Source organism: Xenia sp. Carnegie-2017, unplaced genomic scaffold (genome assembly GCF_021976095.1).
Source record: "Xenia sp. Carnegie-2017 unplaced genomic scaffold, XeniaSp_v1 HiC_scaffold_2, whole genome shotgun sequence".
NCBI lineage: Eukaryota > Metazoa > Cnidaria > Anthozoa > Malacalcyonacea > Xeniidae > Xenia > Xenia sp. Carnegie-2017.
In genome coordinates this window covers 5,898,371-5,911,196 of record NW_025813482.1, presented here as the reverse complement: position 1 = coordinate 5,911,196, position 12,826 = coordinate 5,898,371, and the positions used below count along the sequence as shown (strand labels likewise).

The 12,826-nt window shown below is 33.3% G+C and overlaps 1 protein-coding gene across 1 annotated transcript; it reads left to right on the top strand.

The window, feature by feature from the left end:
- Positions 1-180: 180 nt before the first annotated feature.
- LOC124440572 (calcium-binding mitochondrial carrier protein Aralar2-like) lies at positions 181-11,121 on the top strand. Its single transcript, XM_046990967.1, has 21 exons — positions 181-377; positions 454-581; positions 681-731; positions 1,982-2,124; positions 3,803-3,918; positions 4,620-4,759; positions 5,160-5,303; positions 5,811-5,949; positions 6,326-6,360; positions 6,552-6,610; positions 6,679-6,757; positions 7,240-7,354; positions 7,479-7,631; positions 8,554-8,606; positions 8,685-8,765; positions 8,862-8,996; positions 9,083-9,221; positions 9,301-9,356; positions 9,581-9,683; positions 10,211-10,298; positions 10,702-11,121. The coding sequence occupies exons 2-21, from the start codon at positions 486-488 to the stop codon at positions 10,856-10,858; spliced, it is 2,082 nt and encodes a 693-aa protein (XP_046846923.1). The 5' UTR covers positions 181-377; positions 454-485; the 3' UTR covers positions 10,859-11,121.
- The last annotated feature ends 1,705 nt before the right edge of the window (positions 11,122-12,826 follow it).

The window sequence follows — 12,826 nt, the reverse complement described above, 5'->3', positions numbered from 1 at the left end:
GATATTCAACTTTTATTTTAATAAAAATACTAGCTTTATTCCAGTTTACAACGTGCACGATTGATCATGTTTCATGTCGATTCTCTGTCCAGCGGTATTGGCGTATTGCAAAATTTCAAAAAGATTACTTTCTCTTTTATTGATGACGTCATACGTGAAAAAATTCCCTGAAGACTTCCATGGGATCATACAGCATTAGCATAAGTGTTTTTTCATGGAAAAGGACCCATTCAAAAAATATAGAAGTGAAATTTTGTTCTTTGGTGGACAACAAGGAAATTTGCCTTCCAGTTATAGCACTCTTTGAACACGCGTGAGGACCGTGAACATTTTAGCGTGAAGCGTGAAAGGCATTGTGTTTGTGACTTCGTGTATTCGTGAGTTTCGTGACCAGAAAATACCAATGTGAAATGGCACTGTGCAACCTAATAATCGTTTCTGTTTTTATTTAAGTTTTAAAACAATGCTTAGAGATTGAATTAAGCATGGACATTACAAAGCAAAGGTTGCGGGGCATAGAAAATCGTCTTCTATCTTCTGTTTATTGTGCTGATGGGAAAATGAGTCCGCCATCAGCTGATGTAAGTGTTTGATCTTTGGAACTATTTGTATATTTTTATAAATCAATTTTCCTATTGCAAACGTTGTTACATTGATTATGAATATATTGATTATTTTAGTACTCCGTAACCAAATCCAACCCTGATATATTGAAGAAAGTTTTTCTTAAGGTATATTTTTGACATTCGTGAAATATTTTGACAATTGTTTGAGTTCACTGTTGTGTGATTTATATTGTTTGTACATGTCCTGTCAAGATATTTATCTCCTTGTTTTACTTGTGTTTTTAAGTATTTCAATGGCTGCTTTTTCATTCATTGTATTTTTCACTTAGAAAAGATTGAAATAATCTATGACCAAGGCTCTAGGGCATTTTTACTTTCTAACCTGTATCAAAACCATTTACTTTTGTGTAGGCTAGTTTGAGGTGTTTTATTTTCTATGCTAGCTTATATAATGTGAATATTAAATTCCCAGTTGCATAGCATGCTTGCAGCTTTGTTCTTCATGCCATGTAAATATTTTTGGTGTAAAAACAATAGATATCATATTAAATGATGTTAGTGATAAAAAATTTACATGACACAAACAAATATGAGGTCTGGCTATGCCACTGTTAGTTCCAAGGATCTAAAAAAGCAAGTATGTATTTTTCTTTGCACTTACTGATGTATATTTGACATTGCAAGGGCTATTGAAGTAAAAAGGTTTTTTCAAATTAGCTGCCTAAAGCAATTGCAAACTTCTGTCATGCATCACATAGTTGTTTGGAATGCCTATAAAAAAGCAATTTTCATTTTTCAAAAGACATATGTTGCCAGCTCGCTTGTTCTCCACATGCCTCATCTTTATTGTTTAAACAGTTTGCTTTTAGTCAATGAGCTTTGTAAAATTTATTGACAACTTGCATGGAGCTTGTATTTTTGTGTTTCATACCTCTTCTCTGTGCATAAATGTAAGGATGGATCCATAATGATTGTGCAGAGGGGTGCTCTAGTATGGAATATTGGATTAGATCTAGTGGCTATAATTTTTGCCATCCTACTCTTTTATTGTGATTGGGAGGTTTTTGAAAGCGTGCTTCATTGGGCACTTATCATGATTGCTTTTGCTTAGTTCCTAGATGAATTTGTAATTTGTAGGAAAATGGCAACTCTGTCGCCATCCTGATAACAGTTTAGGGGAGGGGTTCTTTGCAGAAAACAGTTGATTTTAAAAAAAATTAATGTTTCACAACATGAATATATGAATATCCCCCCCCTCTGCCAATTGTTGCTCTGATGGCACCTCTGGAAATTGACACCTCTCCCGCACCCCCCTCTCTTGGAGGAATGCACAATCATTTGCACAACCTTCTGAATCTTTCCTCAAAATTCATCGTTGCATAAATGTGTTTAGAGTATTATTCATTACTTTGTAGTATGCCACAGTTGAGACAGATGGAGAACGTTACATGACACCAGAAGATTTTATCAGGACATTTTTAGGAATGCAGAAGGATGATAATTATGATGTAGAAACATTGAAATTATTGTCTGGTGTTGTTGATCAAACTAAAGATGGGTAAGGTTGCAGAAAAATATAGAGCTCAGTGAGCATAAATTATCATCTTCGGTAATCTTCCGATTGAACGAACAGTTGACGATCGCACAACACATTGCGAAACTTCTTTGAGACAAATCCTTATCAAGATTTATAGCGATACAGCTCTTTTCGTATGAGCGCGCCAAATTTTCCGAGAAGGGTATTTTGTCATTTAGTTGTTAAGCTTGCTCATTTCTTTACTTTCTAATCGAAAGTTTACGGTGAAATTGTAATGTGCGTAAGGTCAATATGATGACAGTGAATAAGAGCGCACGTTTAGTACGTATGTAATACATAAGATATACGTAAACTGTGAAGCGTCTGTTTGCGTACAAAGATGAAGCAGAAGTTATACACAATAAACAAAGAATCGTCGTTGACATAATCCTGTGAAAATGTTGTTATTTTGAGAAATATCTAGAAACATTACGACTCAAAAATTTACTTGTATTTATATTGCCTGTTGCTATTTATTCAGTCAAGCGGAACTAAACATGAGCTCGATTCATCGATTATACAAACGAAATTTCAGTAATATGAAACTTCATAAAAAAAGTAACATCTAAAAGCCAAGATATTATTCAAATGCAGGGTGGCTGGCGAAGTGGCAATTCATGTATATAATACAATCTACTGTCTGGTAGTAGGTCCAATTTGGTATTATTCGCATTGCTTATACATCGCTCGATTTACTCATCCAGACTTAGAGTAGTTTAATTAAATGTCGAAAGCAAATGAATTAATTTTGCTTTCGAATATTGTGCGAAATACAAGTATTATTTGTGTGGTTTACAATTTTACATCTAGTGAAATAAAATACGTGTCGAACTACAAAGTCCATGAACAGCAAATACAAAATACTTTCGATCACTTGCAATCATTGAGCAAAGCGTTTACTATCAAACATTGTTCGCAATAAGCACAAAATCTTTGGAAAAATATAGACTATTCAAAACATGATTAGAGAAAAGCAACATTAAAAAACACGACCCATGTCGTGTTCACGGTATTTGTTCGATCAAGCACCGCCCCCGAGCCTAGCGTTGCCCTCCATTAAACGCCGCACGCGTGGTGAGAAAAAGTTAGCACACTGCTGTACTTGTTCGAACAAATACAGTATTCATTGTTACGGGGAAAACGTTCTCTGAACGACATCTAAGACACGTCAGAAAATGTTTTTAAAAGACAATCATAGAAAAAATGGTTTTCAGTGAAAAAAAACCTTTAAAAGTCGCAAGAAATCTAAATGACGTTACTTTACTTGAGAGCGATTCTTGTGAGCAGATGCATTTATGTGGCTTAGGTGCAATCTAAGCTAAAACGTTCAAACAATTCAGAAATGATTAAACGCTTACTTAGTCATATAACTAAAATCAATATTTAAATATTGAACGAGTTTGGTGTAAATGACATTAAATATACAATTTTATTTCAATTATGTTCATTTACCAACTTCATTTAGCCCTATTTACTTGGTAGGCTACCCACGTGTACGCATTGCGTACCTATTTTTTAATAATGAAGAAGAGAATTACAAAAAATGATGTTGTTGAAAACCGCATGCTACTGCACATATCTCTTTATTTTCCTCTTCTACCTCATATTTTCCCCCCCATCATCTTAAAACTTGACTCTAGGAGTTCAATTTCTTGTTTAGACTCATATCATTCAGTGAATTGCTTGCATTTGAGTCACTTCTTTGCTCTGCTGATGCCCAGTATCGTATTGCCTTTCAACTTTTTGATTTGGATGGTAAAGGTTCTGTTAGTTTTGGTGAGTTTGTAGATATGTTTAGTGAAATTGTGAATTTTTCACGAAAAGTGAATGACAGTTTGATAGGATTTCTCCACTTATGGATATTTTTTGAAATATTTAAAACTGATAGTTTTGAGTGATGTGCCAGAAGTTAAAATAGAAACCTTTTAATATCGATAATTTAAAATAGTAGCGAGAGACTTGCCGAGCGGAAATCGGACTCGTGTAATGCCCAACATAAAGTTCTGATTAGAGCCAAAGAAATAGACCAAAAAAAACCAAATTGTAAAATTAAATTTATTGTAAAGACGAAACGTTACAATAAGTTTAATTTTACAATTTGGTTTTTTTGGTCTATTTCTATGGCTCTAATATCGATAATAATTTATTGTAAGTAGAGCTGTTAGTTGCTGCATAAATGTGTTTAAAAAATATTTGATCAATTTATTGTTGTTTTTTCAGAATTTATCAATCTTGTTTTTTTTTGCATACAAGCAAGTAGTTATTTTGTTTCCACCAAGTTACACTTGCAATCACTTATGGTGTACCAAATAATTTTGATTGAATAAAAAGCTTGCAAAAATTTCTCTTTTTTAACATCGTAAAATAGTTTTCCAATCGGCAAAGTCGTGAAAATATTTATTTATGCAGAAAATTCTTGATGCCTGAATTTTCTTATTTCACTTACTGGGAAATAACTAACTAATGGATTTTTACAGATGAATTTTCTCGCGTGATAAAGAAAACCAGGCAAAACGAGAAGTTTCCATTTAATTTCGATTCGCCGTTCATCACGAGTTTTTTTGGTGATGACAGACAAACTAAAGTTCCTTACAGTGAATTTACACAAATGTTGGAGGTTAGTTGTATTAATCAATTAATATAAAGTTTGCGGCGCACAGTCTGTTACGATGGAATGGGGCGAGTTATCGTTTGTTTATGCAATTTAGCTAGCTAAGTGATTTATTGGGCTGCTCGTGATTGAAATAGTTAATGTTTTCCTTCATGTTATGTTTGCCAAACAACAAATATGCGTTATGAAAGAGCAATGGTTCCCCTTTGTGCAAAACCTCAACACGCTGCACGTTGCAATGTTGTTTAAAACTGGCATTTTTGATTTTATTGGGAGAAATAAAAGGAATAGAAACGCCTTTGTTTGTTGCATACACAAACCTAATTCTTCTCTAAACTTTTTCATTCATTTTTCTTCATTTTCAGCGACGAAATTTTTCATGATTTTTCTTTTCTTTACAATGTAGGAATATCAAACTGAACACATAAAACAAGCGTTTGATCAATGCAAACAGAACAATGAAACTATTACTGCGAAGGATTTCAGTGACATAATGAAAACATGTCGTCCACATGTTTTGTCCCGTTATGTTCAAGAACACTTGCTCACGGTAAAATATGCATGATTATTTTCATTGTGGAGTTTAGTCTGCGTTGAGGTCTTGAAAATGTTTGCTATCAGAAAATACAAAGTATGACTGATGTAGCTTTAGAGCAGATTTCTGCAAATTTTGGTCCGCTTTCTGCTAAAAACAGCCATCAAACTTGGAACTCGTATAATATCATTACTATGATAACTGAAGAACCGCATGATATCATAGGCGTACGAGCTGGGGGATAGGGGGGGGGGGGCAACCCTCCCCAAGAAAAAAAAATCGGGCAGAATGATATTTAAAACCATACATACCATCATTCTGTCTTAGGATGACTTTGAAATAAAGTCGACAATTTACAGTTCACTTCTCGTCTTGTTTTGATGCATATTTTGCAATCTCAAGATGTCTTGCTTCTTCGGAATTTGTTTTATATTATATTACTGTTGTTTTGTGCAGCAATTTTGCTCTGCGTGATATGGAGTGTTGTTTCTGTCCACCAATTTTTTTTTGAAAATTTCGTAGGTTGCTGGTGGAATGACTAGTCATCTAGTAACGTATGCTTATTGTCAAGCATTTAATGATCTCTTAAAAAACATCAAAGTGATACAATACCTTTTTGAGAAAGCTGTTGGAGGAGACCGACAGAGAGATATGACAAAAGGTAAATCGTCTCTGTACATTTTTTAACAGGTATTTTATAAGAAAAATTAGTTTCCAATTGATAACAAATGAAGTGAGGGAATCAGTTGTGTGAATTTACAAGAAGTCAAGATTACTTTATATTATGTCGTAGTTAGGTGATATTGTTCACATTGGTTGTTCATCATCATGGAAGTGACGACTTGATCTTATGTCAATGGCGTTTTTATATATAATTCATTTTCTACATTTTTTTTTGTTTTTTCTTAAGTATTGTCTGGTTTTTGACACTATCTGACTTTCATATTGTAGCTGCATTATTTTCGCTACTCTATCTTCCTGATACCCAGCTTTTGTTTGGATCTTTATATATTTTGGGTGTGAATTTGTTTTTGCAGAGGAATTTACAAAAGTGGCTCGGAGACATTTTTTGGTGAGTTGGTTAACATCATAAATGTATACTTTATCTTTTACTAATTCCTTCTTACAACCTTACCATACGTAATAAACCTTACCCCTTTCACAACAATAACCAGAAATACCGCCATAGCAAAACCATACTCGGCAAAACAATACCTTTGAAATGCCTCGAACAGTTCATAACTTATCTTATTATTTATATAGATAAATCCGTTGCAAATCGACATTTTGTTTCATTTATGTGGCTTAAGACATGGAACTGGGTAATGTTTATGTAATCAAAAACAAGCAGAGATTGTGCGTAACTTACAAAGTTTAAATTCGTTTACAGCCGTATATCTTTGATTGATTTGGATCATATAATGCCAAAACACGATGTTTTTAAAGTGTATTCGGCAGATTATGATAAGGTATATGTGCTTACAACAAATAAAATTGTCTAGAATAGATAAAGCTGTTGACATCATTAAAATTATTTTTTTATGTAAAAACATAAGTCGACATTTGTGTGATCATCTCGCTATTAGTTCAAAAACCTTTTCCAGTCGACAATTTAATGAAATACGAACAAATTGCATGATCTTTTTAAGAAACAAGACTTTCAAAAGCAATGTTTCGACTTATGTTGCCTTACAATGACTTTGAAACAAAGTCGAAATGTTGCTTCTGAAAATTTATGTCTCGTTAACACAACTCGAATCTTGAGTTGTCACGATGATAATTTATGTCTCGTTAACACAACTCGAATCTTGAGTTGTCACGATGAAAATTTATGTCTCGTTAACACAACTCGAATCCTGAGTTGTCACGATGATAATTTTTGGAGTATGTTTTCTATTATGTTCCATATATTAATCAAGAAAACAGTTGCATTCTTCTGTGATTTTTCCAGCTTTCTTCAAACTCATATTCTCCTCGTTATGGTATTGAAAAAGAGGGTCACAGGCCAATTTATCTACAAGCCTTAGAACATTTGTATCGCTTTTTCGTTGGTGGAATTGGTGGAGGTAAAGTTACAACTTTTTTATCTTGGTAAATCCAAAAATTAGTTTTCTTGAATCGAAATTGTAGAGTAAAATTTTTGAACTCGCTCCCTCCCCCCCTGTCTAAATGCATCTCTATTTTTTTAAGCGGCTGGAGTGACGGCTGTTTATCCAATTGATTTGGTAAAAACAAGAATGCAAAACCAGCGAGGTGTTAGTGCAGAGGAAAAATTGTATAAGAATAGTTTTGATTGCTTTTTCAAAGTAATCCGTAATGAAGGATTTCGTGGCTTGTACCGAGGTAAATTATTATTATGTTTACTTTATGCTTAGTTATTATAGTTTTACAATTGTTCTTATTACTAAATACCGAAATTCGCCTGGTTTGGTTTGTTCTTTCTTCTGTCTACTGTTTGTTCATTCGACCTAAACGTTGATCATGTTTTTTCGTGGCCAAACGCGATTCAGAACAAGGTTCTTTGTTCAATCTGCATACAATTTAGCTGTATAGCTACTAGCTACATATCAAAGATTACAGGCTGTGCCAAGTATTTAAAAGTAATAGAACGATTGCAAAGTAGCATGATCATGCATCATGGATTAGGATAAGAGTTCAGTTAGTGCGAACAGCCTTTTTTTCTTTTCCTAAGAATATATATCCATCTATTTTGATTGACGATAGTTAAGATACACATGATAGCAGAATATGTTTTCTTACATTTACTTTTCTTATTTCTGTATGTTTCCTTACATTTATTTTTCTTATTTCTGTATGTTTCCTTACATTTACTTTTCTTATTTCTGTATGTTTCCTTACATTAACTTTTCTTATTTCTGTATGTTTCCTTACATTTACTTTTCTTATTTCTGTATGTTTCCTTACATTTATTTTCTTATTTCTGTATGTTTCCTTACATTTACTTTTCTTATTTCTGTATGTTTCCTTACATTTACTTTTCTTATTTCTGTATGTTTCCTTACATGTGCCTTTCTTATTTCTGTATGTTTCCTTACATGTGCCTTTCTTATTTCTGTATGTTTCCTTACATGTGCCTTTCTTATTTCTGTATGTTTCCTTACATGTGCCTTTCTTATTTCTGTATGTTTCCTTACATGTGCCTTTCTTATTTCTATAGTTTCTATGAACGCAATGATTATTTCTATGTGGCCTTTTTATTATTTTATTTTTTAACAATTAAGAAATTTTTTGTCTTCTTTTTTAGGTATTATCCCACAGTTGATTGGGGTTTCTCCAGAAAAAGCAATTAAATTATCGGTATAACAAACATTTTTATGTCCATTGTTGAAGTGTTATAGATATGAAAGCATAAAGTGTCTTCATGATTTTTTACAGACAAATGATTTTGTACGAGATCGGTTAAAAACTGAGGATGGCTTTATTAGTTTCAGTGCAGAAATCATTTCTGGTGGATGTGTTAGTAAATTATAATTATTGATCGTTTAATATTGTCTTTGCTCAATTTATCTACCATGTCTTTACTGATGGGAAAGTTATTTTTAACAATTTTAGGCTGGTGCTTCCCAAGTTGTCTTCACAAATCCAATAGAGATTGTCAAGATTCGTCTGCAAGTTGCAGGTGAAATCGGTCAAAAAGTCAGCGCTATTTCAGTAATTAGAGAACTCGGTTTTCGAGGAATATACAAGGTATGAACAGAAAAAACTGCTTTTTATATTATTGTGAATATCTGTGCATTTAATCATATATTTCTATTGTATATTTCCTTCGACAGGGCGCAAGAGCTTGTTTTCTTCGAGATATCCCATTTTCAGCCATTTACTTTCCGGCATATGCTCACTTGAAAAAAAATTTCTCCGATGAAAATGGCTTCACAAAATGGTACAATCTTCTTATGGCTGCTGCTCTTGCTGGTAACATTATATATCATTCAAAGCATTTCTTACCTGATAAGATATGCGCTATTTCTTTCATTTCTTTTTATTTCAACAGGTTGTCCTGCTGCATTTTTTTGTACACCATTTGATGTTATTAAAACAAGACTTCAGGTTTGTAATGTTAATTATATTAAGGTTATAACATGTCTCTGCGTTATGTTTCTGTATGTTTAATCGTTGGTAATGAAAATAACAAGTTTTAAAATGGTGTGAATGTCGTCCCTTATTTCATGTTATGGTTATGCTATTCTCAACAAAAATTGAGAATTGTGTATTATAGCTACCACATGACACCACACTAGGTTCAAAATTATTATTCAATCATGTATGATAAGGTAAAAGCACGCCAAGGACAGGAGTCATACCGAGGAGTTTTCGATGCTGCATCTAAAATTTGGCGTCAGGAAGGAGGAAAAGCATTTTGGAAAGGAGGACCAGGTTAGTGTTTTTTATCTTATCAAGATACATTTTTTATGGTTCAAGTTTCAATAATTGCTTGAAACATTATTTTGATCGTAAGTTATATTTTCAGGCATGCAACTATATTTGTTGTGGTACATGCAAAATTTCACTGTACCTACCAAGCATAATGGTTGTTATTATCTGGTTGTTATAGCAGTGTACTTCATGTTGTGTTTCGTATAGTTTATGTGATTTGCAGAAGCCATATGAGTTCGCCTACTCCATGTGGGATTGTGTATGATTGTTTGTAAATGTAGATCGTCCGGGTTGGTATAGTCCTGAGAAGGACTGTTTTTGTTGTTGCTGACTGACGTTTCGACAACCTTAGCGACAGCCTTAGTCAACAACAACAAAAACAGTCCTTCTCAGGACTATACCAACCTGGACGATCTACATTTACAAACATGTAACGATACTCCCGAGCTCAAACCATTTACTTTATTGTGTATGATTGTTATGACCTTTTTTTATTCCATATTTTTACATAAGTTATTTGTTTGTAGCTCGAGTTTTCCGATCATCGCCTCAATTTGGCGTAACGTTATTGACTTATGAAATAATCCAGCGATACTTCTATTTTGATTTTGGCGGGTAGGTTACTGCTTATATAAATAGTATGTGTGAAATTAGAAGTAGCTATAACATATCTACAAGGTCTTGCTTACGACCATGCATGTGATATGCAAAACTAACTGCATCACGATTTCTTTTCTTGTAAGTTTATTTTGAGTTTTTGTATGTTTATTGTATTGACGATAGTGGAAACATGGAAATTCAGTTTCAAATGCTTATATTTTTAGCATATGTAAACAAGATTTTTCTACATCAAATATCCTTTAGTGTAGTTCCAATTGCAACTCAATAAGCTGTTAAGTGTTTAGGATCGGTTTTACAGAGATCATCGTAGTTTATCATAGAAATATTAGGGATATCCTGTGGAGGTATAAAATGTCTTGTACGATTTACCTACGTAAGGGTTTCTTTTATGTTTTAGTGCTCCTAAAACGGAAATGAAACCAGTAAATCCAGATGTATCTCTTCATCCTGACCATATTGGTGGTTTGCGTTTAGCTGTTGCTTCGTTTGCTGGCATTGAAACGAAATTTGGTTTATGTCTACCTGTATTTCGGTCTCCTGGCAACAAGAAATAAGCACAGCATGGGCTTTTTTGTATTTCACGTGGTTGTAGTGTGTGCTATGTGTAGGCCATTTTTCTCTTTTACAAATGAGGAAAATATTTGGTAAACAGGTGAAAAAAACAAACTTTTGTACCTAATTTGGGAATTATAAAAAAATCGTGAACTCTTCTTGTTAATAATCTATAGTTAATATAACCAATCTCAAAGCATTAATTTTATAAGAATTAACGAATCCGAGTTTATATCATCAAATACACCGGAAACAATCAAGCAAACTACGTAGAATGTCTTAATTTAGGAGAGTTTTGTAATGAAATAATTATATAGTTTTATCAAAATGCTAAAAAAATTACTGTCAGTTCTTGTACTTTTTTGGTTTTCTGGTTGTAGAATCTTTAGCTAGGCATTCTGGGAGGGGGGATTTCTAAGCCATAAGATTGTACTGGTTTGCCTTTAGAAAGCAATATAATTTGCAAATAGAATATGTTTATCTGCGTTCATATGATGCTCCACAAAATCAACTGTATCGCTTATTTCAAATATTGATAAATTTTCGTTAATTACTCCCTACATCATTTTTGAAAATCCTCCGCAGTAAAGGTCGAAAAGATGAAAATAGTTGTATTTGTTCTGAAGAATATATTTGTATCGTTTTCTGGGAAAAGATGTCAGGAACTATAAAACTGCCGTTGGGTTTTCATTTTAGACTGTCTTTGCCTCTCAATGGTCATTCACGTAGTTGCATGACCACCAAGATGTGTAGTCACATCGTACACAATCATTTATTTGTACTCAATAGAATATTAGCTGTCAGTGTGAACTACATACAGCAATTGAAGTGTAAGTGGCTTAACAAATGAAGGTCAAATATGTATTATTGCGTACTGGGTGATGAACTAAAGATACGTTTCAAAAATTATCTCATCTTCAATAGAAATTCAAAAAAGTCCATAGGACGGTTGATAAAATTCAAGGAAAGAGGAAATCCACCGGACAAGATTTTTAGATAAATGTGGGTATTGCCTTTCCAAGTGCAATTGCCGTGGTGAATGGCCCAAATTTTTAGACTTTCAAAATTTCTGAAACCCAAAAATTCATTAAAAGGAAAATGGAACAATAGAAATTTTTTATTGGGTTTGAGAACTCACAGGTTTCTATTGGTTTTCTGTATTCTTGGGAATTCTAATAATTTTTGGCCATTCACCATGGCAATTGCACTTTTCAAGGCAACGTTTAGATTTGTCACCACAGCAAATTCTTTGTTTTAAGTGTAGGTAAATCGGAAAGTTAATCATCCCTGGTTGTGATATACAAGGTATTAATTCAGTGAAACTGTCCATGTATTTCGCATTCTTTTCTGACTAGCTTATAAAAAAATTCAGACTTATGTTGAGGTAGCAAAAAGCCGGAATAAAAACATCAATTGTTACTCTGATACAATTTCCGCAACTAGAGATAAGAGAAACCAATGTATTAACGGCGGTAAAAATACTAACGCCAGTTGCTTGAAAACAAAAAGAAGCTTTCATGACAATATTTCAAACAAATCAAAGCGTGGTGTCGATGGCATTTTGTTGCTCCTCAACCAGTTGTCTCCATATGATAAAAAGATGATATATGATATATGAATATTTTGCATTTCCAGTTTCTTTGAAATCAATTGTTTTTTATCGACTATAATATAATATCATGCATGATGCACGTATGAATATTAGCCCTCCAATTATCGAGTTGGCTACACCATTGGACATTGTTCATTTTAATATTTTATTGCATTTAATAGTTTCACTTTAAAATATTATGTTGTAAAATCTATTTTTTGTACTATTTTTCATTCCGTCCATCGTGGAATGCATGCAGCTGTCTTTCTATCCTTCTACTTATTTTATATTCGAGACAAAATTGTGCTATAAAAGCTCAAATTTGTATCGGAATGAATTTTGACGACAAGGTTCGGTCAACAGGACAACCAGCTCGGCT

Bases quoted from the DNA above. Each gene is read 5' to 3' on its own strand.
- LOC124440572 (XM_046990967.1), top strand. From the start codon at position 486: ATGGACATTACAAAGCAAAGGTTGCGGGGCATAGAAAATCGTCTTCTA. The intron at 732-1,981 runs GTATATTTTTGA...ATTACTTTGTAG, and splicing joins TGAAGAAAGTTTTTCTTAAG to TATGCCACAGTTGAGACAGA. The intron at 9,222-9,300 runs GTAACATTATAT...TTATTTCAACAG, and splicing joins TATGGCTGCTGCTCTTGCTG to GTTGTCCTGCTGCATTTTTT.